Consider the following 25458-nt stretch of genomic DNA (forward strand, 5'->3'; position numbering starts at 1 on the left):
CCTGTCCCTTGCCCCATTTTTCCCTCCTTCAGCCTTAGGCACAGGGAGAGAGTGGGCACAGTGGTGCCCCGCGGCGTCAGTGCCATCGAGGGGCAAGTTTATTTCTGGGGCCGGCCGGAACTGGGCACTCATCTATCCCCAGTATCCCGGCTGGGCTTGCGGTGGGGGTGACGCGAGCGCGGAGGGAGAGTACCCCAATTAGTGGCGTATGGGGTCTTGAGCTCAGCCTTACGCGTATCTGTTTGTCCTCAGCCCCGAGGTGCGTCCCGGATCGCAGCGCGCGTCTAGCCAGAAGCCTGAGCCCCAGAGCATCCCGGGAGCGCCGCGGGCCGGTGCTCGGCTCGTTGGGCCATGCAGCGGCGGCCGCCGCGGAGCTGCGAGCGGCGGTAGCGCCCCCTGTGAGAAGGCCCGAGATGCCCCTGCCACTGTGAACGGTGCCGCCCGACAGGACACGCTCAGCCCCTGACACGCTCGGCTCTGCGCGCCTGAGACCAGCACCGAGAGGAGACAGCGGTGAGCGCGGCAAAGGCCACTCGGCGCGGGCAGGGGAGACCGGCCGGGACAGCTCAGCGACACGCACTCAGGCTGACTCGGGCTGGCACTGGTGGCTAGGAATGTCGTCCTGGACCAGGTGGCATGGACCCGCCATGGCGCGGCTCTGGGGCTTCTGCTGGTTGATTGTGGGCTTCTGGAGGGCCGCTCTTGCCTGTCCCACATCCTGCAAGTGCAGCGCCTCTCGGATCTGGTGCGGCGATCCTTCTCCTGGCATCGTGGCATTTCCGAAGCTGGAGGCTACCAGTGCAGATCCTGAGAACATCACCGAAATGTGAGTTCCTGGTCCTTTTCCTTCTTCGTCCTCTCCTTGCCTCTAGGGCTAGGCTGGTCAGGCGGGTCCCTCCTGGGCATGAATGTTGTCTCAAGTCTGGGGAGAAGTCAGAGAAGAGAGGTGCAGGGCTGGGCCGTGTGTCAGTTACCTGTTTCACTGCCTTGGTGCTGTTAACACTGGGAGAAGTGTGATAATTTAAAATGTTCTAAATAATAGATGTCTATTATATAGTATTCTTATACACTTTATATTTCAAAGCCCTGCCGGTGTGTTTTAGTCTTTCCATATGCAATAACTTAAGTTTTGGACATTTTTGTTTCATAAGGTTCTCTGTGTATATTGGGTTAGGAGCAGTTCCAGTAATATTTATGAGAAAGGAGGTTAAAATAAGTAACTTTTGAAAAATCTGCTTAAGGAAGTTAGAGTGCCTCCCACTTAGCTTCTTTCTCTGAGAGCTGGAGTTTACCAGTTTCCTTTTTCATTTTATACATCAGATTTTGCATAGGAGATTGCATCCAGAGATGGCCTTGAAAATAATCTGTAAGAGGAGAAGTTCCGAGTGTTGAAATGCACTGGCTCAAAAGAGAAAATGTGATCCTTGGAAGCCTAAAAGCCTGGTCTGATTTAATTTGGACTTGACTTCCCAGAGATAGAATTTTGAGATCATTTGGATTATAAATCTTAATTGCCCATTGAATAGTTCCCCAGGAGGAGGTTGGATGATAAAACAGCATGGAATACTCTGATGAATGCTGTCTTCACCCTGGGACCCCTATGTCCCTGGAAGTGCTTGAGCTTGTCCTGGTCCATTAGAGAGGCAGAATTGTGTATTTCTGGCCTCCTCTGATGCGTTGTGGCAAATCTGTTACCAACTAGGAGCTCACCAGTCCTTTCGCTAGCATTCCCCTGTTCCCTCTATTAGAGATTCCCCCAGCCAGCAACTTTGCCCTTTTATGTTTCATTAACATGATATTTTATTCATCCATAAAAAGGATTGTAAGGCAAAGTTTCTCCCTGTTTACTTGAGGCTGTTGACACCAGGATAGGCAGCGTTGAAAGTAGGGCTTGGGCTGTGGCCTTCCGGTTGGCGAGTGCGCATGCATCTCCCCCCTCACCACCCTACCCACACCCCCCCACCCCCCCGCCACGGATAGCACACACCCTGGTTATGCCAACGTTGTTGACCGAGACAACCTGTTTTTTAATGTAAGTAAGAGACCTTCCCAGCCTCTGCTGTTCGTCCTGTTGGTGATGCTCTTGTTAGAGGGCTCAGGCAGAAGGAAATGACAACAGAACAGAGGAAAACGTGCCGGCCCAGCAGTGCTAAGATGTGCCGGGAGCAGCCAGCTGTCAGGCTGGATCCAGGATGCTCAGATAGCAATCCTTCTGGCAAGGAGAGCAGCAGGCAGAGCTGGAGAGGAAGGGTGGGTAGGGTCCTGACCACGCCGACCCCGGCTTGGGCTGGTAGAGGCTCGTCAGGTTGGTCAGAGTCTGTGGCCTTTTGTCGGGATTTGTGTATTTTTCATGAGATGGGGTGTCAGTAGTTAGATGGAGGAAGCCATATGGAATTCAGAGCCCTTCAGACTATTTTGAGACCACGAGGAGTGCCTAAAAACAGTTAGATGTTGTTTTCTTTTGTGATTGTTTTAAAACTCTGTTTTAGGTTCTAGATAGATAATGAAGGAGGAAACATAGGGCTAATTATTATTTTTTTCAGTTTAGTATTTTTAAGGCCGTAATTGGAGGAAAACTCTCTTTAAAAAATACTATTTTACGCCTGAGTGGTCTTAGCTGCCTGATAGATATGAAATTATTCATAACAGATTTGAGTAGAGTTTTCCTGTATCAGTTCTCACAACTGTTGTTATTTCCCTTTTATCTGATGGCAGGTTCCTATTTTCAGGCTTACATTTTTTTTTTTACATTTACTAAAGCGTTTGTCACAGTTATTCATCTAATAATAGTAATCATAATTCCTAATTTCTACTCATTTTCTTCTTCTGATTTGAAAATCCATTGAGATTCAGGGAATGGAGAGGTGTGTAAGCTCAGTGTATAGGAATGGGGAATTAGTTTAGAAACAGGAGTCAAGCTGATAGAGGTGAGCTCTGAGAAGAAGTACTTTTCTTTGCTCGTTCCCTCAGCTTTATTTGAGACTCGTCAGTTTCTGCCCCAGTGTCTTTATCTGTAAAATGTATTGAGATCCTTGTTTGGAAAGCACTTCATATAATTATTTTGAATTCTGGTGCTTTGATATCAAAATGACATCAGTGGTTGGGCTTGTTTCACTCTCATCCTTATATGACACCATCTGTGCTCTCTTTCTTACATATTAATATTTGCTTGAACAGCTTTTCAATTCTTGGCCAGTGGATACCAGCTACAGTTGGAACGAAATTACACTCTTTTTTTTTTTTACTTTGTTGTTAGACCCAATGATATTCCTAAAATAACCTGCTTTAAAGTTCTAGTTTAATAAAGTTTAGCTGAAATTATGTTTCGGTTTTTTAAAAGTAGGACTAATGTAGCTAAATTGTGATTAGAACTTGCTGAAGCAGTTTACTATATCATTTAAAAATAGTAAATCTCTTAATATCTATATGTTGGGGAAATTGCCTGGAGAATCCACATGGACAGAAGAGCCTGGCGGGCTACAGTCCATGGGGTTGCAAAGAGTTGGACACAACTGAGCGGCTAAGCACACAGGGGAAAAGTCGCAATCACTGTGCCTTTTAAGGTTCAGAGAGAAGCCATGGTGGAACATTTAAAAAATATACCTATAGACTAATTAAGGGAGAGAATTTTATTTTTTGATTCTACATGTATGTTTTAAGCCATGCTGACATTTCATTTTCAGAGTTCTTGTTTGAAGCTGTTTTATTAAAAATCTTCCCTTCACAGTATCTGTCTCATATTCTTTACCCACTGATGTGACCCATGTCTAGGTCTATATCCATCTATAGTTACACTTCACACCTGCCTGACGTCACCCTGCCAAAATGTGCCAGCTTCTGTTATTTGGAGATGATTATCCCAAAGCAGTGCTAAGTTAAATTTACAAACAATACTATTGTCACACATAAACAGGATACAAGAGTAAAGTCTGTTGTTAGAGTTATGTAATCAGCCATTTAAGTTTCAGAATATGTCAAAATGCTTCGCAAAAGACATGTTCTGTCTCACCCGGTGGTAAGAGATATGGTTCAAACATAAAACAGATCATGGAGTTTTAAAAATCATGGTCAGAAACGGATTCATGTTGATATATGGCAAAACCAATACAATATGGTAAAGTTAAATAATAAAATAAAATTAAAAAAAAAGAAACACATGACATAAAATCTACCTACCACGTTAACCATTTTTAATGTACTGTTCAGACGTGTTAAGTGTATTCACATGGCTGTGAAAGGGCATTCATTTTTATATTGCCCATATTTTATGCAGACCAGCAATGACTTTTTATTTGTAAATTTCTTTGGTGACATTTGCTGATTTGGGATTGATATTTGGAGACCAATCTAATATTTTTCCTCTTAGTACAACATAAATAGGATTTGTAGCTTCTGCTGCTCAAGCCTCTGTGTGCAATTCATTGTTGGCTTTGTTAAGCAATTGTAATGTTATGTCATTAATACATTAATTTTGGCTCTTTCACCTGCGTAAGCTTTTCCACTGCTGCAGTTAATTGTACTAAAATATTCTGGCATTTAAAAGGATTCAAAGGCATCAGATTTTATCACTCTGATATTTACTTCTCAGCCCCTCCATTGGGAGTTCTAGAGCCTTGAATTGTGCTTTACATGCATTTAAGAACTACAGCCTGTTTTCATTGTGGTTGCATAAGCCAGATTGGACTTGTTAATAAATTAGGCGGTCTTATTTACATCATTCATTATTCAATACAACTTGCAAACAAGTTAAAAACACTTTTTCTTCCTAGTGAAGGCATTCACACAGTTCAGCTCAGCACAGCCGTTTGAAATCTCAGTTTCATACCTTCTATCTCTACGCTGAGGAAGTTTTTATTACATTGGATAAAACAATTGAAAAGCCCTGTGACCTTCTGACCCTACTTTCCTCCACCTCTCCCTCTCCATCACCTCTGATTAACTGTACAGGAAAATGTATTTGATTATTTTTCGTCTCCGAAAAGTGATATTTCCTTATGGGAATTCAGAGCAGTAGAGTTGAGCGAAGAGCCTGGGTTATATATTATTACAAGCAAATAATGGGAAATTAAGATGATGTGGTCATAGCTCCCCAGCTCTGTGTTTAGTTTTGTTTAAGATCTTTCACCGTTTCTATCTCATAAACCTCTGTTTGTGTTATTTCAGTATTCCCTTGTAAAGACATTTTCTAAGTCAAAAAGTCGGCTGAACAGCTGAGAGTTGAGGTCTCTTTATCCCCAGAACATTCTGCATGATTGCTTTGACTATCTCTAGGTTATAGGGGTAGACTTTTTCTTTAGCTGGGGAAAGGGAATTTAATTTTTCTTTTTCGACTTTTTGTTTCTTCTTCTCTTTGAAAAATCTTTGATACCAAGCAGGTGCCTCCAGTTTTAACTCATTGTTCATCCTGCCTGTTATGAAAAGAAACAATATCAAGCCATTATTGAATATTATACCCTGATATTATCCATCCAACTAACTTTACTGCTTCTCTAGAGAGATTCTTATAGGTTCAAAGCAGTAGGGTAGAATGTAGCATTGAACCTGCTGCTCCTTATAGCAGTGCCAATTTTTGATTTTACTTACTGTTTACAAATCAGTTGGATGATTTAGGGGAGAGGTTATTTAGACAGGGCAATTTTTCCCCTCATTTGGTGTATGTAAGAGAAAGAAAGGGATAGAAAAAAAATCTGAACCTTGAGTTATTAATAGTTGATTGATCATTTTCATAATCTATTTGTTCTAAGTTTTAAAAAACATAAATCCCATCCCCAGGTGGCAGAGATCTGAGCCCTGCAGTGGCCTGATAATTTTAGCTTCATATTTCATTTCTGATTGATCTCTATTAAAAGAGGAAAACAGCCCACACAATCAGGATGCCTTCTAACCATTTGCTTTGCTCTCTGGGCTGTCCAGAGGACTGTGAAGTGGTAAATATTGATCTCAGAGATGAAGGAGTGAATGAATGCTTGTGGTTGTTATAAACCTGGGGAGAAAAATAATACATAGGTACTAAGCTTGCATATTTCAACTCCCTGCTCCACCCATGTTACAGAAAGCTGGAATTTCATGATCTGGAAGCAGCTCCTTAATGTTTCTGGGTCTGAGCTTGTCAGATGTAAACCGAGGGCTTTGGACCCTATACTCTGTTTCTGAAGCTCCGCAAAGCATCAGTTGTGGAGAAAGTTCAGTTTATACATCAGCTTTGAAGTAAGGAGTGGTGCTTAGAGCCCGGCAGTGAGAGACTCTGAGGACCTTCCATGTCATCATGTCCTGTGTGCATATTTTCAGCATCTGCTCTGAATTCTCCAAGCCATCCATGTCTTTTTAAAATCCTTAAAAATTAATTTTTTTATTGAAATATAGTTGATTTACAATGCTGTGTTAGTTTCAGGTGTACAGCAAAGTGAATCTGTTTTATATATATATACATATATATATTAATGTATGTGTGACAAATAGATGGGGAAACAGTGGAAACAGTGACAGACTATTTTGGGGGGCTCCAAAATCACTGCAGATGGTGACTGCAGCCATGAAATTAAAAGATGCTTACTCCTTGGAAGAAAAGTTATGGCCAACTTAGACAGCATATTAAAAAGCAGAGACATTACTTTGTCAACAAAGGTCCATCTAGTCAAAGCTATGGTTTTTCTAGTAGTTATGTATAGATGTGAGAGTTGGACTATAAAGAAAGCTGAGCACCAAAGAATTGATGCTTTTGAACTGTGGTGTTGGAGAAGACTCTTGAGAGTCCCTTGGACTGCAGGGAGATCCAACCAGTCATCCTAAAGGAAATCAGTCCTGAATATTCATTGGAAGGACTGATGCTGAAGCTGAAACTCCAATACTTTGGCCACCTGATGTGAAGAACTGACTCATTTTAAAAGACCTTGATGCTGAGACAGATTGAAGGCAGAAGGAGAAGGGGACAACAGAGGATGAGATGATTGAATGGCATCACTGACTCAATGGACATGAGTTTGGGTAAACTCCAGGAGTTGGTGATGGATAGGGAGGCCTGGCATGCTGTGGTTCATGGGGTTGCAAAGAGTCGGACACAACTGAGTGACTGAACTGATGTATGTATATATTTGCCCACATTTTTTTTTTTTAGATTCTTTTCCCATATAGGTCATTACAGAGTACATCTATGTCTTTTTAAGTGTGAGATACTAAGAATACTGGTGGCATGTTAGTGCTGCGCTGATGAGTCCAAGTTCACAGGGTCACTTAAAGTCAAGATCAAGGAAGGAGAAGGGGCCTTAGAAATACTCTGCTTCAACCCCCCTTGCGTGAATGAGGGGCAGAGAAGAGAGTTGCTTTTCTGGCCATGGCACATTAAAGACATCATGGGGTCTAGAAGCTTCCTGCTAGCATCCAAAGGTAGCGCCAAAACCTTCCCTCTAGGGGGCCTCCCCTCTGTTCTGTTTCCTTTGACTAAACCTGACTCCAGCCCACCAGTTTAGAAGCATCAGAGATGTGAAGACAAGTTTAGTCTGGCTAAGTCTATGGGAACCCATCTCTACTGGAGACAGAGCAGTTAAAAGTTCATGAACTACTGATCACAAAGCAATAGCCTGATCTTTGCATGAGAACAAATATATTTTTTTGTTTACTGTGAGTGTGGTTGTTTGTTTTAATTTTAACTCTTCCTCTTCTCTAACACTTTCACAAAAGCTAGGCTGCAGAGAAAGGCCTTCATGAGTTGGCTGCCATGAGAGATGCTGACCTTGTACCTGCTGGACCATCCAGGCAGGTTAGGATTGGAGCTAGGGCAGAGCAGACAGAGCGTAATGGAGGCCGCTGCCCCAGAGTCTTTGCCATAGTCAGGAGTGGTTACGTAGGTGGAGGAACCCACAACCTTGTATACAAAGTCTGTCTTAGCTCCCATGAAAGCTCTGTGGCCAGAGAGTACTATTCTTTCCAGCCTTCTCTTTGCCTCTACCTTTTCATGGCCCCAAGAGGCATAGCTGAGCCAGTGAGCAAGCTTAAGAGTTGTTGACTCCCATTCGGAATTCATTCTGCTACGATTTTGTACGTTGTACACGGCTGTGCTAAGCCTTTTCCAGTACAAGCACACTTCTGAGACACACCTCTGGTTTCACACAGGGCTTCTCCCCAAGGGTCCTGGAGAGCACTTTACAGACATCTGCTTATTTAGGTTTAAAACCTTGTTCTGAAGTAGGTGGGAAGGTCCTGACAGCCTCAGAGGGACTGTCAGGTTGATTGGCTTGCCTGGGGTTCTCTGGTCAAGCTGAGCGTAATTCAGGATAGAATTTTATGCAGAGTCTTGCTTAGGGCTTTGTCTGCTTAGACCCACCTGTTCAGATTTGGCCTTGAGAGTACAGGCAATTTTAGGAGAAGTGTAGTTATTCAAATAAATGTTCACAAGTTAAATAGCACAGTAGTGAGCAGTAGGTGGATTGAGGCTTCATCTTGTATCTTTCTCTTCTATCATCATCTTCTCCTTTGTAATCTGTTGTAATCTTAAGAGGTAAATGATTTATGTGCCCTGGAGAATATAGTATCTTTTAGTATAGAATAAAATTTTGATAACCATACATCATTTAGAATCCCTCTTTTTATTGCAAAAAATGACCTATTATTGCCCACTCTTTCCTATAATCTTCATATTCCAATAATTTCCTGAACAGACCAGACACACACACCCTAGAATTCTATTTGTGTGTACAATGTGTCTATGTGTATATAAATGTAAGTATAAAACTCTACTAGGAGTGGTCCTTTCAGACTTAAGTATCTTGACTTGTAAAGTTTTTTCTAACAATTGAAGATTTACTTCTGTAAACCATCTAGACATTTTGGGGATTTAATTGACACACAATGTTATATTAGTTTCAGGCCTACAACATGATTTTCAATATCTGTATATATTACAAAATGATTACCTTAATAAATCTAATTAACATCTATCACCCCACGTGTGTGTGTGTGTGTGTGTGTGTGTGTGTGTGTGTGTGCAAGTGTCTCATATTCTGCTCTTTGTGACCCCACGGACGATATAGCCCGCCAGGCTCCTCTGTCCATGGAATTTTTCAGGTAGGAATATTGCAGTGGGTTGCTATTTCCTACTCCAGGGGATCTTTCCGACCCAGGGGTCTAACCTGAGTCTCTTGCATGTCCCACATTGGCAGACAGATTCTTTACCACCACACCACCTTGGAAGTCCAATCTCCACACATAGTTAGCATATTTTTTTTTCTTGTGATGGGAATTTTAAATCTACTATCTTAGCAACTTTCCAAAAATATACTAGAGTGCTGACTGTGGTCACCATGCTGTACAGTATACCCTACTCAGACTTTTAATTTTGTTTTACTCATTCTGGATTTCTCTCAACAAGGACCCGACAGAAGTTTTTCTCTAGGTGAAATCTGTGAGCTTCAGGGCAGCGACTCTGGGCTGGGTTAGCCGACCCAGCTACTCAGAAACCCATGTGTCTGTCCTCTTTGATCAGGTCTCAAGAGAAGCAACAAAATATTACTGGTGAGGTATTTTTGAACAGTTCTACAATAGTGTTATTTAAATCAAAAGGCATTAGAATTTTGATTTTCGACCTCTGAAATACGGTGCCGTTTAAGAAGGTAGGCTCTTGTGAACTCTAATCTTTGCCATTAAAGTTGCTTCTATTTCATGTGCCCTGGAGTCCCCTGCTGCGAAGTGGCAGAGGGGCCTGGGCTTGAATCCTCTGACTGTGGCCCACAGTGGGGACAGTTTGCTTCCCTTCTTCGGCCTTGGCACACTTGTCTTGAAATGTGTGTGCAGGCCTGGGAACTGGGGTGGGCAGGGAGCTTGACATGATGGCCGCTGAGTTCTCTGGCCAGAGAAAACCCAGCCAGCACAAACCACACACCCTTTTAGGTCTGCTTTCAGCCTTACTTCACAGCCCCTCTGCTGAGTGAGTGGTAAACAGCCACCTGCCAATGCAGGAGACATAAGAGACGTGGGTTCAATCCCTGTGCCGGGAAGATCCTGTGGAGAAGGGCATGGCAACCAAGTCCAGTATTCTTGCCTGGAGAATCCCGTGGACAGAGGAACCTGGCGGGGAACAGTCCATAGGGTCACAAAGAGTCAGACATGACTGAAGCGACTTAGCACACGCACACCCTCGTATTGCCCTTGCCCTCCTGGGTTTGGCCTTTTCCCTTTGTGACCCTTCAGTCTCCTTCTTCTGTTCTTGGTCATGGTTTTTATTCCCTTCCACACTGCCCTCAACAAACAGGCACACACACACTCAGGCAGATGGTTGGCTGCAAAGCCCCTTTTGTGGACAGTGAGGAAATCTTGGGTTGCAGAACCCGTGGATCAACCACCATGGTTCCAACTGAAACTGGCCTGCCAAGGTCAACTCACTCAGAGAGGCAGCAGCGTAAAGGACCCTTGGTAACTGGATGGGGAGATGGGAGTTGGGGTTCAAGTCCATACTCTCACAGTTTCAGAACTCGGGATCCCGGATGAACCATTTAATCTCATCAGCCAGTTCCCTAATCCTGAAACTGAAGATTGGGATTAGTTGGATGCTAATCTCTAAAGAGTTCTGTGATTCTGAGTCAGGCAGCTACAGGCGCCAGTCTTTTCTTTTCTGTTCTGGAATTCACCCTTGCCTCCTCCCCCAGGCCTAACCCAGAGCTTGCTCCAGGTCTCTAGGTATCTTAAGCAACAGAGTCCTATCTGTGAGTTTCTCTAGGTTCACCGCTTTGGTTCAGGTTAGATGGCTTTGCAGGTTACCTTCTCCCTGCCAGTCTGCGTGGCAGTGCTCCCAAGGTTTCCTACCCATTGAAACAACTATCCCCCCTGCCCCCAGAGGTTGGTTTTTTTTAACATGCACTGCCTACCTGCACTTTTAGGCAATTGCATCAGCTAATCCACCCATTTACATCTGATCGGAATACCTGCTACCATGTGTGTGTGTTCTGACCTTCTCAGTCCACTCTTGGTCCATTTCTGTGGTTGCTGCTCCAGAAGGATCTCTAATTGGCTTGCCTTTTTGCCAGTCTTCACTTTCTATGACCTCCTAAGCAGGAGCTTGCCTGAAATCAGCTTTCATCTTTCTGCCTCCACCAAGTTTCATTTTCCTCCTGGCTGGAATAGTTTACTGCATGTTTCCTGATCGTCATGTGGGCCGCCTGTCATCTAAGTCAAACTTCATGCAAACATTAGTTCAGTTCAACTAGTGTTTATTGAGGACACTGGTGATGCTACAGACAAATTAGGTACTTTACTGAGGCAAGAAGCCTCTGAGTAGCTTATACACAGTGGGAGAGAGAGAGAGATCTAATTTTAATATAATGTGATAAGGACAGTCAGTGCATGAGGCTAAAACCCACATTTACATGGTGATTGTTTTCAGCTTGAGCCAGACATGGGACCAATTACAAAGGGTGTTTCCTCCCAAATGTGCATACTTTTTATTGTTAATAGTGGGAGGCGTGGACATGTAGACTGGATGTGAGCAATCCGCATGCCTGCTTTCTATGATGACAACAGCCCAGCTGAGTTTGGTTATTTTTTCTCTGTCAATATTGTGATCTTCTTATGGCTCTATCCACTTATATTCCATATGAACAAACTGCCTGTATCTGAAACCAACCTTTCCCTTCCAGTACACGGGAAGGGCAGGAGTGTCTTTGGTTAAAACTAATCATTCCCCCTCTATGACAGATCCCATTCTCTTTAACTTTTCTCTGTTGATGACTTGCCCTCTCTTGTCTGAATTTTCAATCTCTTCCTCTTGTCAGTGTCAGAATTTAATCAGGACTGGGTCCCTTCCATCTTAGAAAAGTTTTCCTTTAGCTCTGTCCCCTTCTTCTCCTTCCAAGTTCCTTTAGTCTTGGCCCTTTTCTCTCTTCCTTTGACTCCTGATCTTAGAAGACTGGTCTGCATTATCTTTTTCCTCCCCTCTGAATCCAGTCTCAATCCACTGCTTCATCAAACTTGCTCTTCACTGCATCCCAAAGACGTTTATAGAACTAATCTAAGGCAAATTTCTCTGCCCTTCTCTTATTTGCTTCTTAGCAGAGCTTGGCCTCATTTCTCACTCCCTCCTGAAGCATTCTTTTTCTTTGGCTTTGGTGTCAATGAAGTTTTCTCATGTTCTCCCTAACCGTCTGGCTGGGGACAGTCTTCTTACTTAAAGGTTTCCTTTTCTCCTAAAAGTCGATGTCCCTTCTCCTAAAAGTCGTGTCCTAGGGCTGCTTCTCTTCCTGAGCTATGTCACCCTCACTTATGACTTCTGTTGCCTTCTGCATTCTCCTGATGTCCTAATAATTGTCCCCATCAACTATAGTGATGACCTTTGGGTCATCTGTCTACTGAACATCCTTCTTGGATATGTCATAGTGCATCACGCTTGACATTTCAAAATTAAATCATCATGGTCACCCCAAACCCATTTCCAGTGTTCCCTACCTTAATGAATGGCGCCGCTGCCCACTTGGTCAAAATGTTTTGTTTTGCATGGCAAAACCTTGGCTCCGCCCACTCCTTAACCCCTGTATTCATTCAGTTATTGTCTTGCCAATTCATTTCTCTAAATATATTTCTCTAATTCTTTTTATCTCTCCTGTCCAGATTCCCTCATTCATTTATTCTTGCTTCCAACAGATGCTAACTGGGATCTGCTCTGTGTCATGCTAAGTACTTGGGATATGGTTGCAAGCAAGATTGATCTGGTTTCTTTTCCTTACCAAGCTTGCAGTCTGGGAGGAGAAAGAAACATCAAACAAATACTTACACAACCAAAAATTTAATTCAAAACCACCATCATTTTTCGCCTAAAATGCAGCAGCTCCTACGTGGCGTTCTGGTCTGCAGTCTCACCCTCTTTGTATCCATTTACCACACTATGTTGGAGTGGCTTTCTAAAATGCTGACCTTATGTCATTGCTTCTAATCACCCCATGGCTCCCCATGTCTCTTAAAGCCCAAAGTTGTGGTTTTTTAGGTTTAAAAACCCCCAGATTATCACTATATTGCTATACAGTAAAGCATATAACTGTCACCTAGATTCAGACACACAGTCAGCATAACAGTTGCTTTCCACACCAGCAGATCTATAAAGGAGAACAAATTATTAACTGGAAGCTTGCTTAGTGATCTTGGAATTAGAGCAAGGGCACTTAATTCTGCATTTAAAATGTTAAATGGCATTAAGTTAAGCTTGCCTGAGGCATCCATCTCCATAATGGGAGAGCCTTTACAAAGGGGAATGCAGAACTTGAAGTACTTTGGCCCAGACCTGTGTCCCCTGGATGGACACTCCTTTCTCTAGCCTTTATTCACTGCCCAGCACCAATTCTGATTGACACATTCTTTCTTTAGAAAGGTTAGTGCCTTTAGCCAAGACTTGCTCAAGCCTGGGAACCCTTCTGGGTCTTTAAAGAGATTTTGCACATTTTTTTCTTTGAAAGACATTAACGTTATTATATGGACTTTTATTCATAATTAGATTTTTTAAATTAATATTTGAAAGTTTTAAGACATATAAACAGTATAAAGAAGTGTATCATGTAAAGTTAGTCTCCCTCCCATCATGGGTTCCAACTGGCCAATCCCTCTGCCTCTCTCTCCAGTAGAAACTTAGATTTTAGTTTGTGTGCCTGCTTTTAGAAATAGTCTACTCAAGCATGTGAGTCTATTCACATACGTGGGTATATATATATATATATACATATATGTATGTTTATGTATACATATCAATGTGTATATCGGAGAAGGCAATGGCACCCCACTCCAGTACTCTTGCCTGGAAAATCCCATGGATGGAGGAGCCTGGTAGGCTGCAGTCCGTGGAGTCGCTAGGAGTCGGACACGACTGAGCGACTTCACTTTCACCTTCCACTTTCATGCATTGGAGAAGGAAATGGCAAGCCACTCCAGTGTTCTTGCCTGGAGAATCCCAGCGATGCGGGAGCCTGGTGGGCTGCTGTCTCTGGGGTCGCACAGAGTTGGACACAACTGAAGTGACTTAGCAGCAGCATATGTGTATATAACTGTCTACATTTTAGTATGTTTTTACTTAACAGTGTATCTTAAAAATGTTTCTATATCAACATATGTGGGACTTCCCTGGTGACTCAAGAAACCGCCTGCAATGCAGAAGGCACAGGGGATGTGGGTTCCATCTCTGGGTCAGGAAGAGCCCCTGGAGGAGGGCATGGCAATCCACTCCAGTATATTTGCCTGGAGAATCCTATGGACAGATGAACCTGGCGAGGTACTGTCCGTAAAGTCCCAAATAGTTGGATATGGCTGAAGGAATTTAGCACGCATGTATGCGTCAGCATATGTACTGCAACCTTATTTTTTCACAGTCACACAGTACTCGTTGAAGGAATAGATTTCATTTGACTAATTTTTACTTGGACACCCTGTGTTCAAGTTCTTGCACACTTGCATAATTTTATCTATAGGAAAAGTTTCTAGAATTTGAATTAGAGGGGCATTTGCATGACATTTGTGATTTGATAGATATTGCCAAGTAGTCTTGCAAAAAGATCACATCGTTTTATTCTGCCACCCAAACTGGAAGCACCTGTTTTTCTGCAGCCAAGCTGATACTATTAAAACTTTTGAATTTGTCAATCACATTCGTGGGAAATAGTGTAGCATCATTGCTTTATTTCACAATTCTTTAATTATGATTTGTTAAAAATCTTTTTATATAAATGTATGTAGCTCAGTTGGTAAAGAATCTGCCTGCAGTGCAGGAGACCAGGGTTCAATCCCTGGGTCAGGAAGATCCCCTGGAGAAGGAAATGGCAAACCACTCCAGTATCCTTGCCTGGAGAATCCCATGGACAGAGGAGCCTGGTGGGCTAGAGTCCATGGGGTTGCAAAAAGTCGGGCAAACCTGAGCCACTAACACACAACAAGCCATTTGTACTTCTTTTTCTGTCAACTGTATATCCCGTAGGCATTTTCTTTTTCTATTGAATTGGTGACCTTTTCAAAAAATTGATTCCTAAAATCTGTTTAGCAATAAGAAAATTTATGCTTTGTCTAATGTTTTTCTTGTCTTCTGATGTTGATCATAGTTTTTGGTAACACAGCCTTAAATGTTTTTGTAGTAAAATTTATTATTTCCTTATGACTTCTGTATTGTAAATGTGGCTAAAAAGAGTCTTTCCTTCTATAAAAGTATAAAATAAGTCTCCTATATTTTCTTCTTTGACCTTTACTATTTCATGCTTTTGTATTGCTCTATTCGGATTTTTAAAATATAAAAGGTGAAGTAGTAAAAACAACTGTTTCAAGATAGCTAATCAGTCTATCAGGTTTCCTGACACCATTGATTATATTATTCAACTTTTCCCTCACTAATTTAAAATAACAATTTTAAATTAAATATTTAAATTTTAAATGAATTCTAATATGGTTGAGTATAAAGATCATCTTTGTGTTTTGGCTTATTTTGGGATCTATCCTCTTCCGTTAATCAGTTTGTTTGTTGACATACTAGCACTGAACTTTTTATCTTCTGAGGTTTCACATATATTTATGTATTTTCTACTTGTATTATTAGTCTTACTCATAAATTACTTTCAGAATTTTCAGGATTATTCTTACATGCTAATTTTTCCGTATGCATTTTAGGAACTGCTTTCCTAGCTCCACCCCCCCCCCATAATATTGATATTTTAAATTAAGACAGCATTTATATTTGTATATTAAAATCTCACAGTCTATTAATAAGTCATAAAAGCCCTGCACCCTCTAATTCAAGCCCATTTCTCCAGCCTCATTTTTTCCCTCTCCCTTTCTTTAATAGGATGATGCAGTCTCTCCGGGTTTTAAATTGCCCTGTGGAGTTATAGTCTCACTCACCTCCAAGGCTTCACACTGGCTGTCCTCTCTGCCAGGAATACCATTCTCATGGCTCCTGCCTCTGACTACCTTCCTCTGTCTCTCTTCCTCTGGCCTATATGGCTCTAACATGTGCTTTTACAGCCCCCACCCAGTGTTTCCCAACCCCATCATAGGTCACTTAATATAGTAAATGCAGGCCTACGTACCAGTCTGTATGCCCTCTTCTAGTAGGAACTAGTGTCAGTCACTCAGTTGAACTCTTTGGGACCCCATGGATTATAGCCCGCTAGGCCCCTCTCTCCATGGGATTTTTCAGGCAAGAATACTGGAGTGGGTAGCCATTCCCTTCTGCAGGGGATCTTCTCGACCCAAGAATCAAACCTGGGTCTCCTGAACCGCAGGCAGATTCTTTTCTGTCTAAGCCATCAGGGAGGCAGGGACCATGTGGATTTTGTTTATTGCTCTTCCCTAGCACAGTGTCCCAGAGAAGGCAATGGCACCCCAATCCAGTACTCTTGCCTGGAAAATCCCATGGATGGGGGAGCCTGGTAGGCTGCAGTCCATGAGGTTGCTAAGAGTCAGACACAACTGAGCGACTTCTCTTTCACTTTTCACTTTCATGCATTGGATAAGGAAATGGCAACCCACTCCAGTGTTCTTGCCTGGAGAATCCCAGGGACAGAGGAGCCTGGTAGGAGGCTGTCTATGGGGTCTCACAGAGTCAGACACGACGGAAGCGACTTAGCAGCAGCAGCAGCAGCACAGTGTCCTAGATTTCCCTATTATCCACAGACATAAGGATATATATATACATGTGTGTGTGTGTGTGTATCCCCTTCTCCTACAAATGTATCTTTTAGAATTCCAAATGAGAATATTTATAAAGTTGTTCTTTGGGTTGTCAGTGTGTAAATTTCTAGACATGATTTTCATAAAGTCATCAGGTTAAGATGTTTGTTTAAATAAATAACCTTTATGGAATTAAATAGCACTATGCTGGTTCCTGCACAGTAAGAAATCAATTCATCGTAGAGACAGCATCTTTGGAAAGGAAGAAAGGAAGAGCTTTGATGAGGCAGGATTATTGTGTCCAGCAGAAAGGAGAGACAGAGAAGAGATGGAGGGTGAATGTAAACAGATAAAGAGAGATGCAGAACAAATCAGCTCAACAACAAGGGGAAATCCAGGAAAGAAGAATCATATTAGGGAAATTCGATCTCCAATGAAAACATGGGTCTAATGAGGAAGATTTGTGCCTTTTCTGTTGTATAATAGCTAATAATGGATATCCCTGTGGATCAAATGCAGTTTTCCCTGTGACTGCATTTATGGCACTTCACTTAAAAAGCGATTCTGGTGTGAAATTTCAGATGTGATTTATCCTTCTTGTAGTCTGGATGGTAGAGGCTGTGCATTTTTCAGGGGTATGAACAGTGTGTCAGGTCCAGTTTAATGAAGCACCTGTTGCACATACTTTTGCACCTTTACAATCAGGGTGCATTGGGCTGATCCTGTAATGTTTCATGGTGCTTCGTTTGTATTCATAATAATTGACATTATCAGTCATCTTAGACATTTTAATAGTTGTTTGCAAAACTGATCACAAAGCAACTGATAGACATAAGAGATTTGCAAGTCTTTTAAAAATAGAGTGGGGAAGAATATAGGTGAACAGATTGTGTTGAATAATCCAAAAAGATAATTCTCCCTTGAGATAAATAACATCCATTTATTTATGTTTACACGATGCAGTATGTTCATAATATACATAACAAATGAAAATAGTTTAGACTCCTTGTGTATTTTGAAATTTAAACTTAAAAAGGAATGGTCATTATGGAACGAGCATATAATATTTAACTCTTAAGAGAAAAGTCTTATTTTTGGTTGAGTCACTGACTCTCATGGTAAACCCGGGTGGCCCTCTGGGGCTTAACTTCTTTGCCATCTCATTTATTTTCTCAGGGAATTGCTTTCTCATTAAAAACAAACAGACAAAAAAAAAAACCCAGAACTTTCCTAGAGCTTAACTGCCTGGTGACTTGAAAGCATTGCCGAACCTTTTATTTACGCCAGCCTACCCTGGAGTCCACTCTGTCACCACTCTCCTTTTATTGTAGATTATATCTATACATGTATAGTTCAGTGTGCCATAGACATTCTGTTGACAAAGTTATCTTTTCCAGCAGATGCCTGAAATGGAGGACAGGCATTGATTGTTTATACATGGATTGATTGCTTGATTGATCAATTTATTCATTCATCTAGTCAATTAATCAATCAACAAATATGTTTTGACTATGTTCTCCCACCAGGTGGTTTTCTGGGTCCTAGGTAATAAGACTTAGGCCAGTTCCTCCTGTTTATATGGCTTGTTGTAGGTCCATAGTCAGAGCATTGTCCTGCACAGCTGAACTCATCAATAGCACCACAGACAGCAACCTTGGACCCTCCCACCACCACCATCACCACCACACACACACACACACATATGCACACACACACACACACACACACACACACACAGAGTTGTGCCTAGAACATGCTCATCTGCAACAGGAGGACGGACCCACAGAAAGGCCTGCACGGGCCCCGGGAATGGGCGTAAGGGTCTTTGCGTAGAAAATTCTGAGGTCCTACTAGGTCAAGAAGGGCAGGTATGATTTCCAGGTGGGAGCATCCTGCTGCCTCATATGGAGGAGTACCAGAGTGAGGGCCTCTGACATGCCAGGGCCCACTGCCTAGAGCTAAGGGGCAAGGTTGTCTGGGTCTTTGCCTTATGGATCTGACCTTGGCTTTGTGATAGTTTTGAACCATAATGTGCTATAGAATAGAGGAAGTACAGAGCTTTTGCATTAGAGCATACAGAGGGGACCAGATGTCATGATCTTAGTTTTCTTAATGTTGAGCCTTAAGATAACTTTTTCACTCTTCTCTTTCACTTTCATCACTTTAGTTCTTCTTCACTTTCTGTCATAAGGGAGGTGTCATCTGCATATCTGAGGTTATTGATATTTCTCCCAGCAATCTTGATTCCAGCTGTGCTTCTTCCAGCCCAGAGTTTCTCATGATGTACTCTTCATAGAAGTTAAATAAGCAGGGTGACAATATACAGCTTTGACATACTCCTTTTCCTATTTGGAACCAGTCTGTTGTTCCATGTCCAGTTCTAACTGTTGCTTCCTGACCTGCATACAGGTTTCTCAAGAGGCAGGTCAGGTGGTCTGGTATTTCCATTTCTCAGAATTTTCTACAGTTTGTTGTGATCCACAACAAACTGATGACTGATGTTGAAGCTGAAACTCCAGTTTTTTGGCCATCTGATGCGAAGACCTGACTCATTTGAAAAGACCCTGATGCTGGGAAAGATTGAGGGCAGGAGGAGAAGGGGACGACAGAGGATGAGATGGTTGAATGGCATCACTGACTCAATGGACATGGGTTTAGGTGAACACTGGGTGTTGGTGATGGACAGGGAGGCCTGGCGTGCTGTGGTTCATGGGGGTCGCAAAGAGTCAGACACGACTGTTACTTAACTGAACTGATATAGAGGGGTGGCCTTTTCTGGTGGTTCAGATGGTGAAGAATCTGCCTGCAATGCAAGAGATACGGGTTCAATCCCTGAGTCAGGAAGATCCCCTGGAGAAGGGAATGGCAATCCACTCCATTATTCTTGCCTGGAGAATCCCATGGACAGAGGTCAAAAAGAGTTGTGCAGTCCCATGACTGGATGGCTAACACACACACATACAGAGAGGTGGTTAGGCTCTCCAGACTCCTCGTCCCATTGCAGTGCCCTCACCTCTCTTCAAGGGAATTCTCATGCATGAGGATCCATATTTCCAAGAACAGCTGTGCAGGATTTCCAACCCCCACCCCGCCCCCAACTTGTGTTACAACAAGCTTTGTGATATCACAGACACAGACAGAACAGCAAAGCATAGACTCTGTCCCCAGAAGTTAATGGGGAATCTGTCCCTGAAGTTAAGCATCAGTAGCTGCAGGTTTCCACTTTTCTCTCTTCCCCATACAGATTTTATTATTGCTCCTGAAAGTTCTAGATCTGAATGTACTAATAATTTTAAGAATTATTCAGCTCTTTCAGTTCAGTTCAGTTCAGTCGCTCAGTCGAGTCTGACTCTGCGACTCCATGAACCGCAGCACGCCAGGCCTCCCTGCCTATCACCAACTCCTGGAGTTCACCCAAACTCATGTCCATTGAGTTGGTGATGCCATCCAGCCATCTCATCCTCTGTCGTCCCCTTCTCCTCCTGCCCTCAATCTTTCCCAGCATCAGGGTCTTTTCAAATGAGTCAGCTCTTCGCATCAGGTGGCCAAAGTATTAGAGTTTCAGCTTCAACATCAGTCCTTCCAATGAACACCCAGGACTGATCTCCTTTAGGATGGACTGGGTGGATCTCCTTGCAGTCCAAGGGACTCTCAAGAGTCTTCTCCAACACCACAGTTCAAAAGCATCAATTCTTTGGCGCTTAGCTTTCTTTATAGTTCAACTCTCACATCCACACATGACTGCTGGAAAAACCATAGCCTTGACTAGATGGACCTTTGTTGACAAAGTAATGTCTCTGCTCTTTATGGCTGGATAATTCTTTTTAGTGGTACCCTAGGAGGATCCTGGAATTGTGAAAACTGTGCCTAAAATGTTTCTTTTCTCATTATATATTTTTTCTAAATTGAAAAATAGCTGAATGTATCAATAGCCATGCTTAGATGGATCAACAAATTAATATTTCTTTTTCTTTGGAAATTTGTGTTGGGAATCACAGAGGTTATGAGGCAGGATGACTTGGAGGGTTAAGAGCCTTATTCGGAGGTTCGTCTGTCCTGCTACTTTGGACTAGTTAAATAGAGGCCTTGCAGTCTCAGTTTCCCAATCTGTAAAAGGAGACAATAATAGAACCTTTCTCATGGGGTTTCTGTGAGGTGAAAATGAGCTGATGCATGTAAAACGATTGCACTTGTGCATAACACATAGTTAGAGCTTGGCTGTCTGTTTTTATTTTCATTGTGTGGCTATCCTCAACTGTGTTTTGAAGGAGAGTAGACTCTATAGGTGGAGAAGGAAGTGGCAACCCACTCCAGTGATCTTGCCTGGAGGATCCCAGGGATGGGGGAGCCTGGTTGGCTGCCATCTATGGGGTTGCACAGAGTCGGACACGACTGAAGCGACTTAGCAGCAGCAGCAGCAGCAGCAGCAGACTTTATAGGTTTCAGGAAGGACAGAAAAGCAAAAGAATCTGACTTGAGTGTGGCACTGGAAAGTTGCTGGGTTTAGGAGAGAGGATGTAAAAGGGTGCTGGTTCTTCTTATTGGAACCTCTGTATACCCTTTCCCTGGTGTGCATGGTTCCATCTTGGTGCGCTCAGCTGATTGGGATACTGGACATTTGTGTGCTGAGCAGTGATGGGTCAGATTTAACTTCTATGACTTAGGTCATGATCTTGGTTCTGAAACTTTGTTTTCACCAATCGTCCTGGTCCGTTTTATATATAAGATTGTTTACAATAGTTTCCATGGTCTCTGGAGGTTATCAATCAATTTGTATTCCATTTTTTCTTTTCACTGTCTTTCTCATTTTTAATTGCAAGACCTTACAGAATATATTCCTTCTTTTTTTCTTTGTTTTAAAATTCTGGTAAAATATACATAACAGAATATATCATCTTAACATATTTAAGATGTACAGTTTGTATCTTTAAGTACATTCACATTATTGTGTAACCAACACTACTACCAAAATCCACAACTCTTTTCATCTGCAAAACTGAAATTCTGTACCCACTGAATGACAACTGCCCATTCCTCTCCCCCAACTGCTAGCATTCTACTTTCCATCTCCATGTATTTGATTCTTTAAGTACCTCCAAAATATGCATCTTTTCTAGCTATGATATATTCCTTGAATTAAATGTCTCTATAAGAGATTTGTTTAGGACTTTTCGATGCACTCACACTTCCTTTCTGTAGAATGGCTTCTCTTTATTGTGGCTTTACATGGCCGATTATGACTAGAATCCCTTTTCACCAATATCTTTGTAGTTTAACTCCAAAGAAAATAATCTCTAACCTTCTATAAAAGCCACTAAAGGTTCACATGTGAAGTGAAACCAGTAAAGGCAAGATTGGAAGTGTTTTTCGCATTCTATCACTCACCTTACTCCCACAGCCTATAAAGTGGGCTGAAAAATTGTGCCGAAATCAAAACAGACCTTCACAGAAATCCTAAAATTTTACCACTTGAATCATTCTTTTTTCTTGACATTATGCTTGATGCTCGTTTTCCCCTGTGCCACGTTTGATCTATCTGAAAGTTAGAGCAGAAATATTAGTTCCCCAAATTCTCTTCCTGTGGAATGATTTGACCTGATCGGAGGCCAGGAGCTTTCAGAAGTGTACCATGCTGTGATTTGTGCTGACGTGAATGCTTTTTAGAATTCCTAAGTCCTGGGCTAATCATCGGAAGTTTTTTTACACTATTCATCAATGAAAGCTTGATTGACCCGAAATAATGGGAAAAGAGGAAAAGAGATAATTTGGGGAAAAGATAATTTTGTGTTGGATTGGAATTGCAAGATTTTACTTTTTGTAGATAGTCATTTTGAAAAACACAAAAAATCATAGATTAAGTGATTTTCTAGTTCATTTTTTGAAAACTATAAAATGATGCTGTTGTACCAGCATATTGATCATAATGGCAACCATATATTGAATAATAAATATAGGAAATGTCACAATTAATCAACGTATCACTAGTATTTGAATAACTGATGATTATTTTACACAATAGGGTTAATAAGATAAAACTGAGAGAGAGGAGTGAGGGAAAAAAAAAGAGACAAGAACTGCAACTAACTCTTAACAGTTGATATAGTTGCTGTAACTGAGCACAACATTTGTCCTCAACTTATTGGCAGTGAGAAGAGAAGCTCATTATTAGCGGGGAGAATGCCTACTAATTCTGCAGGAACATAGCTCTGTCTGGCAGTATGTTCTGAAAAGAGTTTCTTTTACAGGGAATATGAGTGATGCAATTCACAGCTCTTATGAAAAGTGCAAATTTCATTTTCTTCTTACTGAGAAAGTCAGTGAAAGTTGGGGGCAATGACAAGGGCATCCGTTCTGCAAGGACACTAAAGTGGTCCAAGAATTTAATCTCCCAGTACTGTAATTATAAAACTGAAACAATGCAGGGTCTTAGTTACCCATCCCCTCATCCCCTTTGCTGAGCCAGGCAAGGGTGGAAGCAGGACTGCAGATGATCTGAAGTTGTCCCCTCTGACTAGACTTGGAAAATGTTACTCTGTTCCTGGTTAAAGCCAGATTCATTCTCTTTGGAAGCCAGACAAACAGATGGTGGGGCTGACATCCTTTCACAAGACCAAGCAGCCCAACTTGTGTGCCCATCCAGGTGGAAGCCACCCTGTCTGCGGACAAGATGAGCTACCAAGGTACCAGCAGGCAGATCCAGGCTTGCCTGGGGAAGCAGTGCTGTGATAGCCTCGGAACGTGGACAGATGCTTGATAGAGACCACAGAGATCCACCCACAGAGCCCAGCAGAGATGATTTTAGCCTGGAAACTGTTCAGAGCAGGTGTGACCAGACGGCTTCCCAGCCAGACGAAAAGTCCTCTCAGGCTCCTGGGGTGCCCCCACCCTCAAGAGGGATGGCCTCTCATGGGTCTGCCAGGATAAATTAACTGAAGAGTGTACCCTGAGTGACCCAGTGAGCTGACTTGTATTCCTGGTGGTTTAATATTGACCAAGGGCTTCCCTGGTGGCTCAGATGGTAAAGAATCTTCCTGCAATCCAGGAGAACTGGGTTTGATCCTTTGGTCAGGAAGATTCCCTGGAGAAGGGGATGGTTACCCACTCCAATATTCTTGCCTGGAGAATTCCATGGACAGAGGAGCCTGGCAGGCTATAGTTCATGGGGTCAGAAGAGTCAGACAAGACTGAGCAGCTAACACTTTCACTTTCACATGGACCAATATGAGAGTACACCTGTCTGAAATAAAAATCTTGGCTCCAGTATCACGTATGCCTCTTTCTTGATGGCGGTTCTGTATCAGGACCATTTCTGTCCCAGAGCTCTTCATCTGACATGGCAAAACTGTGCCGTGGTACACATTTAGTACTTGTCTCCTCAGGTTTGCTATGGCAGGTTATTATGATCTACTGAAAGATCTGAGAACTAATGTGAAATGGTAAATAAATGGGAAGAAAAACCATTTTTTGGTCAAGAAAAACATGTCTCTTGCTCCTCTTGGGGATTTTTTACCTTTGTACCAAGAATAGTATAAAGTTATACTTGGCTTATGTCTGTGTCCGTATTAGTTAAGTTTTTAAAACAACAGAAGAAGTTTCTAAAGGTTCTGGAACAGGTAGAAGTAACTTCTTCAAAAACAGGAGGCATTTTTTTTAATTTAATTTTTTAACTTTACAATATTGTATTGGTTTTGCCATATATCAATATGAATCCGCCACCTGTCCGCCACAGGTAAACACGTGTCCCCATCCTGAACCCTCCTCCCTCCTCCCTTCTCCCTCCCCATAAAAGAGACACTGATGTATAGAACAGTCTTTTAGGAGGTATTTTTATTGTGGTCTCTGTGTCATTTTATCTGATGAGACTCATTGTAAGGATCTCTGTGCATGGAGATGACATACCAGTGTAGGAGAAAAGTTGGAAGTTTGATGTCTCAGAGGAAATTACAAGCAAGAATTAAATCAGTGTCATTAAATCTTTCCATGAGCCAGTGAAATAGCTGAAGATGGACTGTGACCAACTGGAAATGTGCCCCAGAACCCCAGTGGCAATGCTCGCTGTGAAGGTTGCCAGAAAGAAATGCTAGTCTAGTTTGAAAGACCTTCTGGCTCTTTAAGAGAATATGGAAATTCAGATTTTTTTAAATGGGAAATCTTCCCATTTTGGAAAGCTAGCAGCTAAAAACAGAATTTATTTATTTTAATTATATTGACACTCTTCTCACCCTCTGGTTTAAGGTTTACGTGACACGTATTTGTAGGCTGGGGTCTAACCTTAACTTTTCATAGGAGGCTATTATTTAGTTTAAGTCAAATTTATATTTTTTTGCTGGAGACTGATATGTTTTAGATAGAAATTTAGCTGTAAGGTATTTTTCCGTAATTAATTTTTCTGGTCACAAATTGCAGTGTTTCTTTTTGGGAATCACTCCATTGATAGAAATGGATAAGAAAAGTTCTATATAAACACTCAGAGAGGAACCCGAGATATTTTTCCTTCATAATATGTTGCTGAAGTTTTTCTTATAATTTGAATGCTGAAGGGAACTGAGACATTATCAAGCCCAAATTTCCACCTCCATGGATGTGGGCACTGGAGGTAGGTTGAAATTCATTTCATCAGCTGGTTAGTGACCAAGCTGGCCCCTGGGCCCCAGGCTTCTGCTCATTGTTAATAATTAGCATTAATTGAGGTCCTTATATGTGGCTTGGGCAGATTTCTCATAGTTCTAACAACTCCCTGAGGCAGGTATTCTTATTATTCTGTTTTATAAACAAGGAGACTGAGGTGTAGGGACTTGCCCAAGGTCATATGACTGGTGAGAGGTGAAGCTAGTGGGGCTT

At 42.1% G+C, this 25458-nt stretch overlaps 1 protein-coding gene across 6 annotated transcripts in view; it reads left to right on the plus strand.

Moving 5' to 3' along the window:
• The first annotated feature begins 247 nt into the window (after nucleotides 1-247).
• NTRK2 (neurotrophic receptor tyrosine kinase 2) overlaps nucleotides 248-25458 on the plus strand; it is a 411482-nt gene continuing 386271 nt past the window's right edge. For 5 of the 6 annotated variants that reach the window (XR_003035866.2, XM_010808129.4, XM_024995505.2 and 2 more), the window contains exon 1: nucleotides 414-826. Coding sequence is in view for 5 of the 6 variants with exons in the window: in XM_010808129.4 (XP_010806431.1) it covers nucleotides 615-826 (212 nt within the window). In the remaining variant the exon portion in view is untranslated. Of the gene's footprint in view, nucleotides 827-25458 lie in introns of all 6 variants that reach the window. The other variant, NM_001075225.2, reaches the window with a different exon arrangement.

Source organism: Bos taurus, chromosome 8 (assembly GCF_002263795.3).
Source record: "Bos taurus isolate L1 Dominette 01449 registration number 42190680 breed Hereford chromosome 8, ARS-UCD2.0, whole genome shotgun sequence".
Lineage (NCBI taxonomy): Eukaryota > Metazoa > Chordata > Mammalia > Artiodactyla > Bovidae > Bos > Bos taurus.